At 40.1% G+C, this 20,869-nt stretch overlaps 2 protein-coding genes across 17 annotated transcripts in view; one reads left to right on the top strand and one right to left on the bottom strand.

Annotated features, from left to right (window-relative positions):
- Positions 1-4,498, top strand: part of RICTOR (RPTOR independent companion of MTOR complex 2) — a 137,472-nt gene extending 132,974 nt beyond the window's left edge. For all 3 annotated transcript variants that reach the window (XM_006063515.4, XM_025270572.3, XM_025270575.3), the window contains one exon: positions 17-4,498. In XM_006063515.4, coding sequence (XP_006063577.2) covers positions 17-91 — 75 coding nt within the window. In that variant the 3' untranslated portion in view covers positions 92-4,498. The remainder of the gene's footprint in view (positions 1-16) is intronic.
- OSMR (oncostatin M receptor) overlaps positions 1-20,869 on the bottom strand; it is a 95,259-nt gene that overhangs the window by 18,354 nt on the left and 56,036 nt on the right. For 9 of the 14 annotated variants that reach the window (XM_044932602.2, XM_044932598.2, XM_044932605.2 and 6 more), the window contains 8 exons: positions 18,402-18,581; positions 18,219-18,230; positions 17,177-17,281; positions 15,329-15,505; positions 14,525-14,692; positions 12,911-12,992; positions 11,815-11,887; positions 10,652-11,467 (listed from right to left, as the gene is read on the bottom strand). In XM_044932602.2, the coding sequence (XP_044788537.2) occupies positions 10,892-11,467; positions 11,815-11,887; positions 12,911-12,992; positions 14,525-14,692; positions 15,329-15,505; positions 17,177-17,281; positions 18,219-18,230; positions 18,402-18,581 (1,373 nt within the window). In that variant the 3' untranslated portion in view covers positions 10,652-10,891. Of the gene's footprint in view, positions 1-10,651; positions 11,468-11,814; positions 11,888-12,910; positions 12,993-14,524; positions 14,693-15,328; positions 15,506-17,176; positions 17,282-18,218; positions 18,231-18,401; positions 18,582-20,869 lie in introns of those variants that run through there. The other 5 variants (XM_006063506.4, XM_006063509.4, XM_044932607.2 and 2 more) reach the window with 4 other exon arrangements.

The raw sequence follows: 20,869 nt of genomic DNA on the forward strand, positions 1-20,869 counted from the left end.
ACCACTTCTTCCCTAGATGCATGAAGAAGCAGAGGCTGTCTTGGCAACACCACCAAAGCAAACTATAGTCGATACATCTGCTGAATCCTGACCTCATATTTATGATGTATATAGATGCAGACTATATATATATATATTCATATTTGTGGACTTCTAAAAGCCTCAAAAAAGCCGACTGACTGGGCAGCAAAGACAGGAGTATCTTCTATACGCTGTTCCAGCAATTACTGGTACATGAACAGTTGGAACTGCGGACTTCCCTAACCAAAACAACTTCCTCTCCCCTCTGTGGAGCCCCATTGGGGGTTCATTATTCATTACCACAGTTTTAAGAGTTTTAGTTACCATTGTATGCAAGATTCAAGCACTGAGTACCTACATGGGTTTTCTACTTTTCATTTTAAGAGCATAACAACAGTGGAACAGTACGGTATGCAGAAGCACCCTACACACCGTTATTTCTGAATTCCTTTTTTAGGGTAAATATAAAGATGCCTTGTTTGTTAACTAATTTTGGAAGCCAGGAATCAGTGTCTTTGAGGCTGCATCCTGTTAGCACAATGGGATGTTCTGTAACTGCTGGTATTAGAAGGGGATCTTTGGCCCTTCCACTTTTTTCTTCATGTTTATAACACTACTTCAGAGGTTTTTAACCTCAAAGCGAAAGAAGAGCCTCAACAACCAGGACTTATAAGTTATTTTTATGTGACTAGACTTATATAAAGTTTCTTGTTTTCCATCTCTTTAGTTTTGTTGCAATGTGTTATTATAGGCTATTTGAACCGATTAAGGTTTTTCACTACAGTTCCTGATTAAAATCAGAAAATTATTTTATAATTCAGAGTATTTTTCATTTATAAAATGCATATGTTTTCAGTGCACTTCCATTTCCATTAGCTTCCCACATCACCATTTTAACAGGAACTTGAACAAAGCACTATTAATTTAGACCTAAAGTAAAAGAAAGCATTAAATAACACCTTGGATCTCTTGAGGGAAAGATAAGGTTGCCTACAATTTATACATTCCATGGGAAAAGAAGAGCCATAGTTTCTTTTAAAAAAATCCTTGGTGAAACATTATTACGATTAAAAATTGTAGTGAAAAGCCTTAAGTACCAAATTGTAAAGCAGCAGTAATTTAATTTTTGTATCAGTGTTCTTGTTTTGCACAGACTAAATGCAGTGATAGGTGAGTTTATGAGTACAGTAGTTGCCTTTATCACATTTGTGAAGTTAAAGTTGATGAGGGCAAAGTTTTATTTGTTTGTTTAATTTGTGTATGTCTAAAGATACTTGGAAATCTTTACAGGAATTAAACATATATGCAAATTTGTATATAAAAAAAGCATGGCCATCATCATTAGAATGCTTGTAAATGAAAGGATCTTTTTTGAGGTCTATATATAAGTAGAAAAAAAATCCAGCTGGACTGATTAGGACCCTTTTTAAATTGATTTGTTTAGACCATTTTTACAGTTACGCATCAGCTCTGACACATCATAGTACGGGGACTAGTATTTTCCCTTGTTACAGTTCTTTTTTATAATGGGCTTGTTCTTTGAGATCTCTGTAAAGAACCCTGTGAACTAGAAAGCATAACTCACAGAGATACTTTTTTTTTTTTTTTTTTTTAATTTACTGGCACTGAAAGTTCCAATTGAGATGAAGCATTTCGTCTCACTTCATAACACCTCTTTGACTGCACTTCAGTGAATTGTTCTTATGTGCACTGTGTAGCAACTTACATTATAACAAAGCAGATAAGGGCTGTAAGCTGCTGCTTATGTTAAAAAGTGGTTCTTCAGATTTTCTTTCATAAAATCCAATTGAAGATAAAACAGATGCTTTTTTTTTTAACTTTAATTTATCACTGAACCCAAGTGTTTATTTAAATGTCAACAGTACTTCTAAGAACGTTGCCTGTCACCTTGGTCTTTGGTCTTGGATGATGAAACTGCCTTCCAGAGAACCAAATGTCAGAGATACTAGACCAAATAGTGGTTTAAAACTCCAAAGGAGGTAATGTAGTAATTTTATTAATAATGGGATTAACATATTTTAGACATTCATTTTTAAACACTACCTCAGTTAATATAGAGTATAAAATCTGTGGTTTAATCCCTCAAAAGTTAACAGTAAATTCTTTTTTGTTACACACACACACACACACACACACACACACACCTTCATCCCTGGACCCCACCTCACTCATCAATCCTGAAATGAAGTCTTTGTTACAATTAGCCTGAACAGTTTTTTGGATTATTACTTTGAAAGATATGTATGTATATATCATAATATTTGCCTTTAGCACTTAGTTTGGGGAGACACTCAGAGCTTTGTGGTTCTCAATAATCTTAAAAAAAAAAGATGTCTATATTAAATGTATAGTGCTATTTGGTTTATCCATGTTTCACTGACAGGTCTAATACGTTTTCTTTAAGTACTTATTTGTATAAAAGTAGACTTTTACGATGAAAAATGCTCACATGCAGTGCCAAGTGATTTACTTAGGTGTTTAAAATGTTAAATTATAGCAGAAAAGATTAGGGATGTTGTCAGTGGTAATAGAAATAATTGAAAAAAGCATCTATATGTACTAGATATTACCAGACTATAAAATACCAAAATAATGTCAATACTGTAGTTTTTCAAGATTTTAGAATTAATCTTAGTCCATATAAATTTGTACTACTGGTAATTATTGAATAATTTGGAGGAATTTGGGCAGTTGTGCTGGTTATAAACTGTGAATTTCTAATTGTAAAGTGAATTGTTGTTTCTAATTGAAATTTTTTTCAAGAACAGATTTCAGCTTCACTTACTAAGTAAATACTGATAAATAAGGAAATTAGAAATTAGTATTTGTAATTAAACATGATCTAAAATTTCTTATACTTTTACTTCCTGTTTATGCTTAGGTAGATTTGAAGGGGGAAAAAGTCTTTTCTCCCTAATAAAAAATTTTCTAATAAAGATTGGTAGCATAAGGGCATTCTGTAAGACATTGACATTAAAAGAGGCTCTTTGGAGGTATATACTTTATTTTACTACTTACTCTAACATCATATGTATAAGTCCTTTTGAAATGGTGTAGCTTTAATAGTTTTCAGCTCTTTTATCCAGAGCTTGAAGTAATTAAAGCTGAGTTTTTCAGGGCATATTACAGATGCGAAGTGTTCAACAGTGAGGTGTGAATGCTTATTTAGATTTGTCTACTGCTATTTATATAAAAAATTTTTTTCATTCCATTCAGAGGATGCCTTTTATCCCCACATTAAAGCACAGATCACTAAGCAATAAAAAGCAATCAAATTGTCATCCAAATTATAACTGCAGTTACTTTTGCATGGTGAGAGTGAGGTGCTAATTTTGTGTGAGAGGAGTTTTGTAAACTACCTTGGGAAAGGTCCTTTGGAAGTAAGGTTTTTTCCCCTTGAGTCTTATGTTTCCAGTTTTGTGTCACATTCACAATCCATTAAATTAGGGAAAAAAGGAACAATTAATTGAGAGAGTTTGATAAGAGCTGTTGGAATAAAAAGAATATTTCAGATCTTCCAAAATGTCAGTTGAGAAGGGTCTCCCTTGTCTCTGCATTCAGGAAATACATTCTTACCAGCTTCACTTCAAGACTGTCACTACAGTGAAAGTTTGATTACAAAAGCATACCAGTAAAATTAATAGCAGTGCTTATCAGACAATGTTAACATCTGTGAGAATCTTTCTAGGAGCATTTGTTTTTTCTTTTAGTTCTAGGTTCCCAGGGTAGTTTTCATTCATAGTAGGTTTCTTTAATGAATGTGGATTTTCTCCCCTTTAGAGTATTTTTGTAACATAGGTGGATAGCTATGCCACTGCACGCATAAATTGCACATTTTGTTTGACTTTCTTTATAAAATATTTAATTTGAAAAATATAATTTATGCCAAAAAAGTATATCTTGTAATTTTGCCACTAATAGGTTGATTTAGCACAAAATGCAAAGTCTTTGGGCAGAGGAGGGGGGAGATTAAAAACTTTCATAGATAATAGTTGAAAAGTGTTCCATTATTGGCCTGTCAGAAACCCTGAAGCTGCATTGTAAAACAGATGATGTAAATTAGTTTTGAAAAGTGGTAAGGGACTGTGAAAAAAATCTCAGACTTAATGCTCCCTAACCACATAATTTTCTTTTTTATTTAGTAATACGCTGCTACATATTTGGAGGTTCTGGTGTTTGTAGGTCACTGAACAGACATTGAAATCTGATTTATATTGTATAACTGTAACATAGAAAGAAAAGTATTTATATATTTTCCGTAAGAATATTTCATTGAGTTGTGTATAATTTAAATAAGGTTTGTCCCTAAATGGTTTTGCTCACCTTGATTTTTTTTTCGTGGTTTTCTTGTTTTTGTATAATGTGTACAGTTTATGTCAAGGGCATTAAAAGCCTCCTGAAGCATAATCTTATCAAAGGGATACATTCTTAATAAAATGTACTTAAAAATTCTTAACCTTGTGTCATTGTTCTATTTCAAATTTTAAAACCATTATTGTTGATTTATATACACTGAGGCTGTTACATGTAACTCTAGGTAAAAGTGACTTTTAAATACCACAGATAAGAATCTGGTTCAGTAACACATAGTTCAGTTCAGTTCAGTTGCTCTGTCGTGTCCGACTCTGCGACCCCATGGACTGCAGCACGCCATGCCTCCCTGTCCATCACCAACTCCTGGAGTTTACTCAAACTCATGCCCATTGAGTCGGTGATGCCATCCAACCATCTCATCCTCTGTCATCCCCTTCCTCCCACCTTCAGTCTTTCCCAGCATCAGGGTCTTTGCAAATGAGTAGTGGCTTGTTCCAGATGTTTTAAAATAGGTATTTATACTTTCTAAACACTTCATAATCTAATCAAACATCTTTACAGTTATTATTTTTTAACCTCAGGTTATTGTGAAAGGTTTGATAAAGTAGATCTATCTTCAGAACAACTCCAACTTTAGTGATTAATATATAGAATGAGCAATGATGGTATGATGGTAATTTTTCTGTGTAAGCTATTTGATTTCACTCAGCCTTCCCTTGTGGCTCAGCTGGTAAAGAATCCGCCAGCAACGCGGGAGACCTGGGTTCCATCCCTGGGTTGGGAAGATACCCTGGAGAAGGGAAAGGCTACCCACTCCAGTATTCTGGCCTGAAGAACTCCAAGAGTCTGACATGACTGAGCGACTTTCATTTTCACAGAAACTGGATCAGGTAAGCTAGCCAACAGCCACCTAGTGGCAAAATAAAATACTACAAGGGAAATAAATGGTCAATCCTGGAGAATAAAATTCAGTGTCAAAGTTAGAGTCTGTTATCATTGATTGAATGTGGTAAAATGTATTCAGAAATAGATTTATTTGGGATAGTTTGGTTTTTAAACACATTTATGTGTATCATTTTCATACTGCCTTCTACTCTATACTTTTCAACAAAAATGTAGTTGGCCCTCAAAAAGCACACTTAATCATCATCATACAGCTCATCTTTGAAAACTGACAATGTAGCTGAGCTTCAGAAAGTTTGTTTCATTTTTTAAAACTCTCTGGTGTATAAAGTACTCCCAGAGATAGTGAAAGACAGGGGAAGCCTGGCGTGCTGCAGTCCATGGGGTCACCAAGAGTTGGACATAACTTAGTGACTGAACAACTATAGCAAAATACCAAAGACTGGACAGTTTATAAACAACAGGAAATTTACTTCTCACAATTCTGTTGGCTGAAAATCTGAAATTAGAGTGTGAACATATTTGGGTGAGGGCCCTCTTCATGTCCCAGACTTCTTTTGTCTTATGTCCTCGATGGCTTGATGGGACTAGGAAACTGTAGTGTCTCTTATAAGAACATCAATCCCACTCATGAGAGCTCTAGCCTCATGACCTCCCAAAGACCCCCATCTACTAATACCATCATCCCTGGGTGTTAGGATTTCAATGTAGGAATTTGGGGAGGCAGGTGATCATTTAGACCATAGCAACTAATTCTGTATTGATTAAAAAAAAAAAAAATGTATGAAAACTTCCTCTAATGCTTAGAGGACAAAGACAACTACATTTGCTTAAATGTAGCAAATGTCCTTTAAATGGGAATATATTTATTATAAATACTATTTTAACTACTAATTTTGAAGGCTTTATATTTTCAGTTGTATCTTTTGGCAGGTTGGCATTTTGTTTTGGCCATGCCTTGCTGGATCCTGCTTCCCCTACCTGGGATTGAACCACGCCCCCAGCAGTGGAATCACACAGTCTCAACCACTGAATCACTAGGGAAGTCCCTGTTTGAAGGTTTTAAAATACCTACTTTATGCAAAATGCTTAGCATGTTTTGTAAATTCTTTGAGATGAAAGCCAGCTGGTCTCCACAGAGTTCTTAGAAGAAATACTAGATATTGTCTAATACAACCTGGTTTTCTTAATAAATGACATTCTAGTGGAGAATCAGTTTCACTAGACTTAGTATGGGTCAGATATTGGAATGTCAGCAGGCACTTCCAGCAGGTCCATGGATACATGTATATATGAATCAGCCGTACCCCTGAAAACTAACACAATATTGTCAATAAATGCCAATATAAAGTAAAAAATTGTTTAAAATCACGTCTAAAACCTAGTTAGTAATAATATTCCATATCAGTATCACTGTGATACTAGTTTCCTGTGTGACTACTAGATACTAGAACTGTGTGACTAGTTCTCTGCTTCCTGTCTACCTACCTGCAGCTGAGGAGCAGTCACCAAGCTGGGGCGTTATTTGTATGTCTTTTGCCAGTTCCACCCACCATCAAAATATCCCGGAATATTACTAACTAGGTTTAACGTGTGTTTTTAATTTAAAAAAATTTTTATGTTGGAGTTGATTGACAATATTGTCTTAGTTTTCAGGTCTACAGCTAAGTGATTCGGATAGACATATATCTCTTCTTTTTCAGATTCTTTTCCCATATAGGTTATTACAGAATATTGAGTAGAGTTCCCTCTGCTATACAGTAGGTCCTTGTTGAGTATCTATTTTATATATAGTTGTATGTTTATGTTAATCCCAAGCTCCTAATTTATCCCCCCCCCACCACCTTTTCTGTTTGGAAACCATCAGTTTGAAGTCAGTTTGTTTTGTAAATCCATTCATATCAGGTTTTTTTATAGTCCACATGTAAGTGCTATCATATTTGTCTTTCTCTGACTTCACTTAATATGATAATCTCTAGGTCCACCCATGTTGCTGCAAGTGACATTATTTCATTCTTTTTATTCTATTGCATACATGCACCACATCTCTATCTGTTCCTCTGTTGATGGACATTTAGGTTGCTTCCATGTCTTGGCTATTGTAAACATTACTGCAGTGAACACAGGTGCGTGTATCTTTTTGAATTATGATTTTCTGCAGATACATGCCCAGGATTAGAACTGCTGAATCACAAGAGCTTCCCAGGTGGCTCAGTGGGTAAAGAATCTGCCTGCAACGCGGGAGATGCAGGCAAATGTGAGTTTTATACCTGGATTGGGAAGATCCTCTGAAGGAGGGTATGGCAACCCACTCCAGTATTCTTGCCTGGAGAATCCCATGGACAGAGGAGCCTGGCGGTCTACAGTCCATGGGGTCACACAGAGACAGACACGACTGAAGTTACTGAGCACAAAAGAATCGGACACAACTGAAGCGACTGAGCGGGTGCCCAAGCACATGGTAGTTCTAGTTTATTAAGGAACCTCCATTCTGTTCTCCATAGTGGTTGTATCAATTTACATTCCCACTAATAGTGATGGGGGGTGGCTCCCTTTTCTCCATACCCTCTAGCATTTGTTGTTTGTAGACTTTTTTATGGTAGCCATTCTGACTGATGATGTGAGGTGATACCTCATTGTAGTTTTGATTTGCATTTCTCTGAAAGTTAGCAGTGTTGAGCATCTTTTCATATGCTTTCTGGCCATGTGTCTTCTTTGGAGAAATGTCTGTTTAGATCTTCTGCCCATCTTTTGATTCGGTTGTTTTTTCATAGGTGTGATTATTAAAAAGGTATTATGGCTATTTTAGAAAAAGTAAAGCCAATTTAGAAAAACATTTACAAATGAAACCATGATTTGCTTCAAAATCATATCAAGGGGGAAGACTGAATAAGACTATGGATGGACTAAAACAACCGTGGTTTAGTGGCTATTGGGGTTGATGATAGTACCTAGTAGTGGTGTTAAGTCGCTCATTCATGTCCAACTCTGCAACCCCATGAACTGTAGCCCACCAGGCTCCTCTGTCCGTAGGATTCTACAGGCAAGAATAGTGGAGTGGCTTGCCATTCCCTTCTCCAGGAGATCTTCCTAACCCAAGGATCAAACCCAAGGTCTCCTGCATTGCAGGCAGATTCTTTTCTATCTGAGCTACCAGGGATAGTTCATAAGGGTTTGTTAAACTCCTGTTTCTATCTATATTTGAAATTCTCCATGAGTTGGTTTTTTCTTTTAATCCTGTTGATTCTGACACAAATTTCAAAGTTTCTGAATAACACTTCTTAAAACAATGCTGTTAAGTGGAATATAGTCTTTAAATACTGTTATTTGATTATTTATGGACATGGGAAAGGAATGTTTAGAGCCAAAACTAGGGTCATAGTGATACTGTAAGGACAAAGTTATATAAACCCAGCCATTTCCCATTGGTGTGTTGTTACATTTCAGAAAGACATCTTTGTTTGACTCAGGTCAGTGATTCTCAAAGTTGAGTGTGTATCTGAGTATCTGGGATGTATTCCAGGCCTTGTGCCACACAGATTTTGGTAGGGAGATTTGGAGCGGCACCTAGGAATTTACAGTTCTAGTAAGCTCAGAACGTGATTTATCACTTAGGATAATTGCAAGAGTTTCACTTCACTGATATAGAGAAAACACAAAATAATGCAGTGATGAAATATTTTAATTAAGGCTTAGGCAACAGAAATGACTTCAAGGTTTTGTGCATTATTTTTCTAAAGAATATCTTTACAAAAGATACTACTTACAAATCAATCATCACCATCATTGATGTTTCCATGTATTTTTATAATTACATCATGACAGACACAAAGAGGCTAAATGATAACAATACTGGCCCCAAAGTCTTCTCAAAACAGACTAATCAAGATACTTTTTTGTACTGTGTTAGGTGTACATAGTCCATTATTCCAGCCAAAAGCATAGTTATATGGAAGGAAAAAGTTAAAAAGAATGAGCAGAAGTCCTGGTTTGTGTATATTTAGGTCAGTTAACAGCCATCTTCCTTTCAGCTGTGGCTCCTTCTCGCTTGTTCTTCATAGTGGGGATGGTGTGACACGGGCCATTTGGTACCAGAGGCACAGGCAGCACCATCTCCACCACAGCAGAGAAAGGAGCCCCTAATCACGCTTATTTAGAAATACGATAAGTAAACATTAAGGGTTGTTGGGCAGAGAGAAGGGAAAGGAACTCGAGCATGACTGAACACTGCTACATAGCAGGTAGGTGTTTTGCATATATTGGTTCAAAGAGACAGAGCTCCTGCCAAGCCATTAAGGAACTCCCACTCTACATAGCCTTTTACAGTTATACCATCATAGGAATAGAAGGAGACAGTGAAGGTGTTATCTTGGCCCAGACAACCTACTGGAGAATCCAAAAGAGGCTTACTGAAAACAGGTCATGTATATATCATAGTTCTTGGAAAAAAAAAAAAGATGAACCATAAAATGTGAATGAAATTAATGACATTTTCCTTCTATTATGAGGTAGTCATCAAAAATTATAGATGTGTCTACTAAGTAGGAGTGCTATAATCTTGACACCGAGGCAGGGATTCTGTGCCAGCCCCACTCCTTAACTGTGGTAAACAACAGAAGGACAACTGTGGGGACCTCATCAATTCATTTGCATGGCTTACCTATTAGATAAGGTCTAATCGTATGGATGTGAGAGTTGGACTGTGAAGAAGGCTGAGCGCCGAAGAACTGATGCTTTTGAACTGTGGTGTTGGAGAAGACTCTTGAGAGTCCCTTGGACTGCAAGGGGATCCAACCAGTCCATCCTATAGGAGATCAGCCCTGGGATTTCTTTGGAAGGAATGATGCTAAAGCTGAAACTCCAGTACTTTGGCCACCTCATGCGAAGAGTGGACTCATTGGAAAAGACTCTGATGCTGGGAGGGATTGGGGGCAGGAGGAGAAGGGGACGACAGAGGATGAGATGGCTGGATGGCATCACTGACTCTATGGACATGAGTCTGGGTGAACTCCAGGAGTTGGTGATGGACAGGGAGGCCTGGCATGCTGCGATTCATGGGGTCGCAAAGAGTCGGACACGACTGAGCGACTGAACTGAACTGAGCTGAACTGAATAGGAAGAGTTCATCTTACTACTGTCACCACGTAAAAGCAAGTCTAAAATCTGTTTTGGTCTCAAATATGTGACTTCATTAAACACACCCAGAATAAATTAACATTGACAATTTATGCTCCCGTAACGAATCTTCTGTGGCCTGAAATCTAGTTCCTTTACCCTTAAGATACAAAATGTGTGGTAAAACTTACTGGAAATGCTTTCTTGCTAACCCCGTCCAATACTGAGCGGATGCGGTCTGTCTCTCTGTCAAGTGCCAGGTCTGCTGTCATAAAGGTGAACGTGCAAGGTAAGCCTGTTCGCACGATCCTGCCATTTCCACGGCAAGCCTGCTCCAAGCACAGATGTTAAATTTCATAGCTTTCTGACCTTTGAAACCTAGCAAAACCATATAAATCAGACCTTCCAGTGGTGATAATTCACTGGGATTGAGCCCCGAGGTATCTGGTGGTGAACAGTGCCAGCTATGCTTCTACTAGTGTCTGTGTAGCGTAAGGATATGAAGTGGGCACTCTGCTTAGTGGCAGTGTTCACTCGGATCTAAAAGGGCAGTGGAGGACAGGCTGCTGTTCTCACTTGGGGCGGGGGAGGCAAGACCCAGGGGAATAGCCATTTGCATTTTATACTCCGAACAGAGTGCTGGCTCTGGTGGATTTGTTGGTGGGCTCTCCCTGTCTCCAGACATGGGTGAAGCCAACTGGGATACATAATTCAAATTAGCTTCTCCAGCTGGGATTTCCCCCAGGGAGTTCATGTAGTTTTGTTCCAGTGTCTTTAGTAAATTTTCAGGTGAAGTCAGTGGTCCCAGCTGACAGTGTGGGGCTTGAGGGGTTACTGGGAAATGTCCACAATAACCCAAGTCAGAAGCTGCCTGATTATAGGTAAAGTTCTCAAAACAGATGCAAGGAGCAGGGCCAGAGTAGTTCTTCTCTGTTGGGAGCAGGTCCAGATAGGCAGGCTTAGTACCTTTAGTTTCTGTGGGTGACTTCCTAGTGCCTATGAACTGTATCTTACTCCCTTCGGGCTTGTTTACAACTTCAATAGCATCTGGAACACAGTCATTGACGTTCATTATTGTTATATGAGGATTCTCCTGAAACAGAAACAGAAAATGGGCAAAGATAATGTGTGTGTGTGTGCGTGTGTGTGATGGTATATAAAGTATGTGAAATGCACTGAGAGCTTCACTTTTTTGTGTGTTTTATCCTGGTCACAAGTTAATGGTGGTGATCACAAGGAGGTGATGCTGAAAACCAAAGGACAGACCCTGAGAGAAGAAGTCACAGCTGGGTTCACTCATTTCATGGCTAGGGGAGCAGAGGTGGCTCTTGCTTTGTTATATCTTCCTGAGGAGGTCTAGGAATGTATGATTATTATAGCCCAACCCCTGGGTTAGTCTTTAAGAAGTACATGGTATCCCTAGAATTTCCCAGCATTTACCTTGAATTTTATTAATGACAGGACGCTGCTCTTGTAAGGGTCGGGAATGTCAGGATAACACTTGTCCTTCAACCTGGAAAACCAACAAAAATTACACTGAATTTTGCAATAGAGTGGAATGGTTAAGAGTGAGAAACCTGGAGTCAGATTAATCCTTGCTTTATCACTCTTAACACTGTAACCTTAAGCAAGCTTTTTAACCTTCCTATGACCAACCTAGATATCATATTAAAAAGCAGAGACATTACTTTGCCAACAAAGGTCCATCTAGTCAAAGCTATGGTTTTTCCAGTGGTCGTGTATGGATGTGAAAGTTGGACTGTGAAGAAAGCTGAGCACCGAAGAATTGATGCTTTTGAACTGTGGTGTTGGAGAAGACTCTTGAGAGTCCCTTGGACTGCAAGGAGATCCAACCAGTCCATTCTGAAGGAGGTCAGCCCTTGGTGTTCTTTGGAGGGAATGATGCTGAAGCTGAAACTCCAGGACTTTGGCCACCTCACGCGAAGAGTTGACTCATTGGAAAAGACTCTGATGCTGAGAGGGGTGGGGGCAGGAGGAGAAGGGGATGACAGAGGATGAGATGGCTGGATGGCATCACCGACTCGATGGACGTGAGTTTGAGTGAACTCTGGGAGTTGGTGATGGACAGGGAGGCCTGGCGTGCTGCGATTCATGGGGTCGCAGAGAGTCGGACACGACTGAGCGACTGAACTGAACTGAACTGATGATTTGATTTCCTCACTGGTTCGATGGAGATCATTATGGTAGTGATGGTGTTGGAAGGACTGAGTGAGTTGTTATGTAAAGCACTGAAAACACTGCCAAGCACATGGTAAAGGGAAATATAAATATTAGCTATTGCTATTAAACAAGTTTTGCAATATTTTCAAATAGTTTCCTTATGTATTGACTTCTTGCTTATCTGTTGATAAACAAGATTATTCAAAATTTTTCATATTTTTACCAAATCTTCCTTTGTCCTTTCCATTCTAGCACTTTGCCTCATATGATCCAGTGGGATTTCTATCTTATTAAATTCCTTTCTAGATTTTTTCTTTGACTCTCTTCTTGGATGAAACCTTCCCCACACACTTACCACTGGCTTTTTAGGTAGCAGATGATCATGATGACCAAAACGCAGAAAATCATGGGGAGAATGATGTGTATCAGTATATGGGCTGGAGAAGGGAAAAGAAAGGAATTTTTTAGTGACTGCTTGTCCCTCAAAGAAATAAGTTTTACATGTCTGTTATTTCTCAAAACTCTATTTGTGCAAGATTCACCATGAGTGCTGTCTGACTGGTGGGGAGCAGGGTGTGAGACGCCAACCAGCCAACACAGGGATCCATTTGCCCTTAATACTTGTGGCTCAAACTCGCTACCTCTCCTGACAGAATGGATCATTACTCCCCATTCTTCACTCCCTCTCTGTATGAGAAGTATACTCCAGCCCCTTGACTTGGAGGCTCAGCCATGGCTTGGTTTGCCCAATGGGAGGTGAGTAGTGGTCACGCTGGTAGCTGAGTTGAGTGTGCTTAGAGTTGGCTTGCTCGTGTGTTCCTGTGATGCACTCTGAGCAGAGCTGGTCCCTCAGAGCCACTGTCCTTCAACCTGAGCCTCAGAGAACTAACAAACTCCATGGAACAGACCTAAACGTGCCTGAAGCTTGGAGCCCCACTGGGTTCAACCTGCGTCAGCCAAGCCAGGAGCATGAACAGACAGATTTGTTTCTGTATGCCACTGAGATTTGGAGGTATTTTTGTTATTCGTTGTTCAGTCACTAGGTCATGTCCAACTCTTTGCGACCCCATGAACTGCAGCACACCAGGCTTCCCTGTCCTTAACTATCTCCTGGAGTTTGCTCAAACTCATGTCCATCTCATCTTCTGTTGCCCTCTTCTCCTGCCCTCAATCTTTCCCAGCATCAGGGTCTTTTCCAATGAATGGGCTCTTCACATCAGGTAGCCAAAATATTGGAGCTTCAACATCAGTCCTTCCAATGAATATTCAAGATTGATTTCCTTTAGGACTGGCTGGTTTGATCTCCTTGCTGTCCAGGGGACTCTCAAGAGTCTTCTCTAGCACCGCAGGGTATTTTATTACCCACTGAAAACTGACTAATGCACCCTTTCTAGTTAGGGTCTGATAAAATTACCCAAGTCATAACCTAGGTAATTGTTCTACTTTTATTTCTCAGATATATCAACCTGTACTTCATTTTCATAAATGCCCATCTTCCAGTTCTCACTGCTTGCAAATCCACCAAAGAACAGTGCAGATAGGTTGTGAAACATCCTCTTTTATAAAAGGAAATCATACAAGGGCGTTTGAAGGCTGATAGTCATTCACATGTACATATATTTCTGCTGACAAAAACACCCCCACCCCTCTCTAGATAGAACTCATAAGGGTCTTCCCAAGTCAACACTAAAATATGCTATCTGTGATTTTCAAACTGTTCTGGGACTGAGAAAGTTTCCAGGTCATAGATCAGTCAGATTAGCTTCACTCTTATCTATTGTATGTTGTGGGATTCTGTGTAACTTTTTTTTTTTTCTTTCCTGAGTTTCATCTAGAGAAAGAAAGAGACAGACAAAGACAGAGAAGAAAGGTTTCAACATTCCTGATCTAGACCAAGTCCACAACTGTGTGTCATTTGTCAGTTCCCCAGGAACTCCTAAGAGAAGAGTTTTGATGTGGAAAAACTCACAGTATTCATCCGGAGTCGTGACCTTTCTGAAGTCATCCAGGGGACCCTCACCAGCACTTGTATAAGGAGTGACCAAAAACTCATAGACAGATTCTGGCTGTAGGTCTTTCACAACAAATGTCTTTTGATCCGGGTTGTCAATTGTGTATTTGCAACATACTGAATTATCTGTGTTTTAAAAAAAAAAAAATTTTTTTTAAGAAGAAAAAAATGATTTAAGAGTGTAATAAAGATCTTGTGAGACAGTCAGGCACTAATACTTCTGTGGACTCAGCACTGCCAACATTTCTAAACCAATCAAAAATGAAATCATAATTTCATCACACTGGGAACACTAAGATGTTTGGGAGATGGCAAGCAAGACGAGCACTCCACTAAGCAAAGGCTATTCCTGATTGGGGGTGGGGTGCGGGGCGGGGGTGGGACTCAAATCTGCCAGAGAGAGAGTAAGAGCTTGCCAGAGCTACTTAGAATACATTGCGATAAGCTTTAACAAAGTCAAAAAAAGAAAATGAGGTTAGCAAGCAAGTTTCCTAAGCAGTAAGTAGGTTGTCTTAAGGAGCTGGGAGTACTTCAAGTGCTTCTAAAAATATCGGGCCATATTGTTTTTAAGTAAGTTAAAATCCTGGCCCCCATCGTCCTGTCCACCCTACTAATTTAAGGACACTATTCGATGATTAAAGCATGCGAGCACAGAAATCAGCCTGGACACGATCAGAGATGGCTGGTAGCCTTTCCAATGATTTCAAGTAAGGAGATCTTGAAACTGAAAACAGACTGGAAAAAAAAAAAAAAAAGTGTCACCTGTAAGAAATGTCTTTTCAAATCCCCGGTGGCACTTCTCCCCTTTCTTGGATTTCAGGTAGACATAGTACCCTTGTATAAAACCAGTTTGAGATTCGGTGGGATAATCCTTCCAACTCAGAGTGAAGGAGTGGGAGGTCAAGTTAGTCATATTCACTTTAGGGTTGTATGAAGGAGCTAAGAAAGGAAGGTGAGATAATGTAAGAGTCACAATTTGGAAGCAGTCTCAGAGCATTCATGTAAATTGAAGGTAGAACCACAGCCCACTCCATAGGTGCTTATGACAAGTGAAGGACTCTTATCTTTTTCTCTGACTTTGTTCGTGAGAGCTGGGAAGGAACAAGCTTCGTCTTGTTCAAACCTTGCCTCTCCCAGAAGTAGAAATGGAAGCCCAGAGAGATTCAATAACTTGCGCAAGGTCACACAGCAAAAAAGAAAATAAAGGCTTCCCTAGACTTTTTTCTGTGCCTGAATTCTAAACAGTGTTTGGGAGAATGAACTGAAGTAGGGGGAAGGGAGGAGGAGGAAGGGTTATATTTGAAGAGGTCAGGGTGGCTTTGAAGAGTTTTAGTTCCCAGGCAGTGGCAACGCACAGTTGTCCAAGTGTATGTGTGTGTGTGTGAAGTCACTTCAGTTGTGTCTGACTCTGTGCAACCCTCTGGACCTCAGCCCACCAGTCTCCTCTGTCCATGGGATTCTCCAGGTAAGAAGACTGGAGTGGGCCACATTCCCTCCTCCAGAGGATCTTCCCGACTCAGAGACTGAACCCACATCTCTTAGGCCTCCTGCCTTGGCAGGAGGGTTCTTCACCACTCGTGCCACCTGGGAAGGCCCTGTCCAAGTGTGGGAAGAGTTTATTCTGAGGCTGCCCTGAGACTGTTTCAGCACATAGGCTGGTGCATGCCTGGCCTGTGCCCGCCAACACACACAGAAACATCCCTCCTGCCTGTCTGGAACAGCACCCACTCAATGGAGAACACTAAAAGCTGGTCTGATTGATGCAAGGTTAATGACCCAGCCGCCCAGCTCCCAGTGAAACCCTGGATGCCAAGAAGCTAAATAAGCAACCACATGAAAGGATCAAAACTTGCCCATGTTGCTGGTGGAATCAAAGTACAATGTCTGAGAGGGGCAGCAATTTCACAGTATATCTGCCAAAAGTCAAAAACTGTAAAACTGTATTTAAGAAGTTCAACCTTCTGGTTCAAGTATTCTACCTCTAGGACTTTACTTAAAAACCATTATCAGAGCAATGGACAAAGATTCAGCTAAAATGATGGTGAGTCAGATAAGACAATAAGGGGATTTGGCCAAGAAAAAGAGAGAGATTGAATATTAGAGACTGCAAGAAAATTGAGGGTGAATTTTATAGTTTTTAATTGAAAAAAAAATTTTAATCATCCTAAAAGTCCAAAGATGGGTGATTTGCCATATGCAAACCATGAGGCAGTTTGCAGTCATAATGACTGAAAAGTTAAATATTACTTAGTGACACGAGTCAAAAAGGACTTTACAAAACTGCATAGAGTAAGATCTGATTTTTATATCAAAGTGCATGCCTGTACTGAGAAAGCACACACACAAAACATTAACTCTGGATATGTGCCCTTGGATGGTAAAATCAGCCAGAGTTTTGTCTTCTTTGGCATAACATTTCATGAATTGTCTTTAATGAAAATGTTTTATGTTTATGATTAAAAAATAATGTTTTAAAAAACCCAATGGCCAGAATAAATAGCACACTGAAAATCAGGAAAGGTGCTGTAATTTTCCTAAAGCTGAAGCAAAGAGTCTCTGAATTGTCCTGAACAAGTCTACCCATGGACACAGTAAATGCTTTAAACTTACCCAGTTCTTTCAAATAGCCAGCTTTTTTCTCTAATAAATGGGCCATCCTTTTTGTAGAAATTTCATAAATTCTGAAGTTGTAGCGAACCCCTGGTCTAAAAGCACCTAGAGAAGAAAACTCAACAGATTGTCAATAACACAGGATGACATTCTCTTTATTTCTGAAAAGGAAAAGAAAGAAAAATGAATTTGGGTCCCCTTAAAAAATCTTCCTCCTCGGAGTTTCTGCCCTTCATCTCTACCATCTTCCTTCCTTCCCCTGAGCCTTGAAATCCTCCAGCATATCTGACAATGGGGGACTGTTTTCTACATCATCCTCTCTCAAAATACCCTTATCCATGTGCATAAAACTGGGTGCGGAATTCAACCAGAACCAGAAAACCATGTAAAACTCTTTTTGACTCTAAATCTCCCGCCAGCGACGCGCCCTTTCTCCGCCCATGAGAGGCAAGCGTCTGGAATATCTGCTTCGGGTAACTCACTTGCCCCTCGCCCCACACCCTTAACACTGCTCAAGAAAGGGAAGACTTCTCCTCATTCCCGCCAGCCACCCGAATGACCCCACCTGAGCCTCATCAGTCACCCTCAAGTGGTGGGGTGGTGGTAGTTTAGTCGCTAAGTCATACCCTACTTTTGCAACTCCATGGACTGTAGCCCATCAGGCTCCTCTGTCCGCGGGATTTCCCAGGCAAAAGAGGGGTTTGCCATTTCCTTCATCACTCGCTCTCTGGATCGACCATTTCCACAGCTCTACCTTGTGACCAGCAGATGGCGCCACTAACCCACTGCTCAAGCCACTAACCTTTGCTACACTTGCAACCTGGAAAAGACAAATCCAGTGTGGCGGGGAAAGAGACCACGCTCTACAAGTTGCACTGAAACGGAAGGAGTTGATAATCGACTACCATCAACTCTACTCCTACGTCTTCCAAATCCACATCTTTGCTTTTGTAAAAGCTCTCAGGACGACTGTTACAAAGGTCTTTTGCTATTCATTTGAGACTGCTGGCTTAGAACAAATTCATGAACCGTATGAACTTACATCTGGATGGCTCTGTAAAAGTAAATATAAAGGTCAAAACTTAGGCCACATCACTGCAAAACTTGAACTCCAAGACCCACGCGGGATTTGGAGTTATCAGTGAGCACAGAGTATCTGAGATGGTCCAGAAACCCTAGTTGAACCAGGTGGATGGAGCGAGATGGGAATACAGAAGGTTCTTACCCGAGCTAATGACTGTGCCTGTGTTAGTGGGGCCTAGGTTTTTCCACCGGAGAACACAGGGAAGGTGCTGGGGGCTGTCACACCACTCCACAACGTAACCTGTGGCATTTCTGGATTGGGGTTTCCAAGACATGGGAAATCCATCCTCGGTACCATTCATTCTTCCTTCTTCAACATTTTCTGTACGTTACAAAGAGGGCAATGCTTCAGATTTAATTAATCAGACATTCTGCAAAAGTATCTAAAGAAAATAAACTTGAATATGCTGTGTATCTAGCAGGTCAAGCCTTCCCTCTGTAATTGCGACAGGGCTTAGGATAAGGGCAGGAGGGATGTTTTCATCAGGTTTTTCCTACCTCTCACTCCCAATAAATATTCACACCTGCCCCTCAAATGTCCCTTGTCCTGAGAGACCCAAAGAAACATCAGCTCCTACGACAGGGATCAGCAGGCAGGACCGCTGGTGGAACAAATCCAGCCTCGAAAGCTTGTTTTTACGAAGAACAGTTCTAAGATTTTTAAAGTGTTGTTAAAAACAAAGGATATAAAATACAGATTGGAAAATGATGACTGTTGTGCCTACATTAATGTCTAAAATATTTATGCTCTGCCTTTTTACTGAAAAAGTAGTTGACCTTTGACCTAGAACTGTGTCTGGTACTTGATCTACTTTCAAAAATTATCTGTTGAATAATTCAGCTTATTCCCCCACACAATGCTGGCTGTCCCAGAATGAACTCCTGTCTCCAAGATGTTAGGGGTAGAAACTGAGGTGATCGCAGAGCAAAAAAGGAGAAAACGACTCACATACATACAGAGTCAGATTATGGAAGGGTGTGACAGTACTTAGGACCTAGGATGCTGCCTCAATGTATTTTATGCACCAGGGTAGTCTTCCTAACATCCGACAACTGGACAAAAAAAGGTGATGGTCTCAATGGACTACAGCTCTGCTGATTTCAAGCAGGTCAGTCTAGGTCTGGAGGGATAAGAACTTCTGTTTCCAAGGCAGATTCCACAGCCTCCCACTATTCAGAAGGCAGTGGACCCAGGTGGTCACTTAAGTGAAAGCAGACTCTGATCAAGGACTGGGCCTGCAAGCGGCTGTTCAGAGAGGCAACCAGTGTGGTACAAGCAGATATGACCTGGGATGGACTTAATACTCCAAATGTACTTCTTGTTTCTCTGCAACTCATATTTGATGAGGCATCTTTTCTTTTATCTGGCAATTCTAATTACAGCTGAATGTTGATGGGTGCTATTAAATTTTCCAGGGCACCAAATTATCATCCAGCTGGGAGCACCCAAACAAACGTGCAGCCCCAGGTATAAGGTCAGGGGTTCCCACGAAGGCCTGTGTCTATCCTACCCACACAGCTTCTGTCTTTCTTCATCAGAGACACAAATCTCTTTCATGCTGAAACTGACATTTTCCATTTATTCACACTGACTATAATTTCACCCCAAACTTAAAGCGTAACTCTCCCAAGCTGCTTCTCTAACCTTGCAAATGAAGAAGGGAAATGAAGGGAAAGGCAAAGAAAAAGGGAATCTTTTCTTTTCAGTCATTCACACTTTAGCATGAATTGGCTGAACCTCCTTGGTCTGTCTCATAGCACATCAGTGCCTTTATCCACACGAGAGACATAAGAATCTGGACCATATCAGAAGGCTGGATAGAGCCTCACAAAAGGATGGAGTGGGTTCTGAAGGCAGGGCATGAGGAAGGAAGACAGGGTAGGAACCCACAGATGAGGATGACCCCAAAAAAGAAGAGTGTTTAGCAGAGTTGTTTGAGCTGAGCCTCCCTGGAGGTAGAGTTTCTTTTATCTATCAGCTCCCCTAGGGGTGAATGAAATGCTCACCCTTTCTGTTCTGTTCCTAACAAAGACAGAATACAACCATTCACTTCCTTCTCTGATATAGTTCTTCAAAAGCAAAGATTAGGTCAAGTGACTCCTTAGTTTTTCTTCTGTGGCACAATCCCAAGTTCTTTTTCTTACTTGACACACTGGATGGTTCTTAACCAAAATAAATAAGACAAAATAATAACACCCTCCAATCTAGCCCATTTAACCTAAATGTAAGCCTAATTTGAATAATAGGTATAAAGCGACATAACCCCACAAGCAGGGTCTGACAATGTTTATAGCAGCAACTGAAGGGTGACATTATTGCAAGGTTCACAAGGGAATTTAGGATGTCTGTGGGGTGCTGTCCAAGTGTGCAGTGTCTGTGTGTGTGTACCACTGGGGGCGGGGTTAGTGCAACCAACCCCCTTTCATAGCTCTCCCAGGAAGGAAAGTAACACCATTATTGATTGTACATGTAAGGTCATTTCCACCTTGTTTGGACTTTCACAGGCTAAGTGTTTAGACAGTTATCATCATTTATTCCGCAGCTTTGGCAAAGCTCTTTTTGAAAGATAATGCTAGTTCTCCTTGTGGCCAAGATTGACAAAATATTTT

The sequence above is a fragment of the Bubalus bubalis genome, chromosome 19 (genome assembly GCF_019923935.1).
Source record: "Bubalus bubalis isolate 160015118507 breed Murrah chromosome 19, NDDB_SH_1, whole genome shotgun sequence".
Classification (NCBI taxonomy): domain Eukaryota; kingdom Metazoa; phylum Chordata; class Mammalia; order Artiodactyla; family Bovidae; genus Bubalus; species Bubalus bubalis.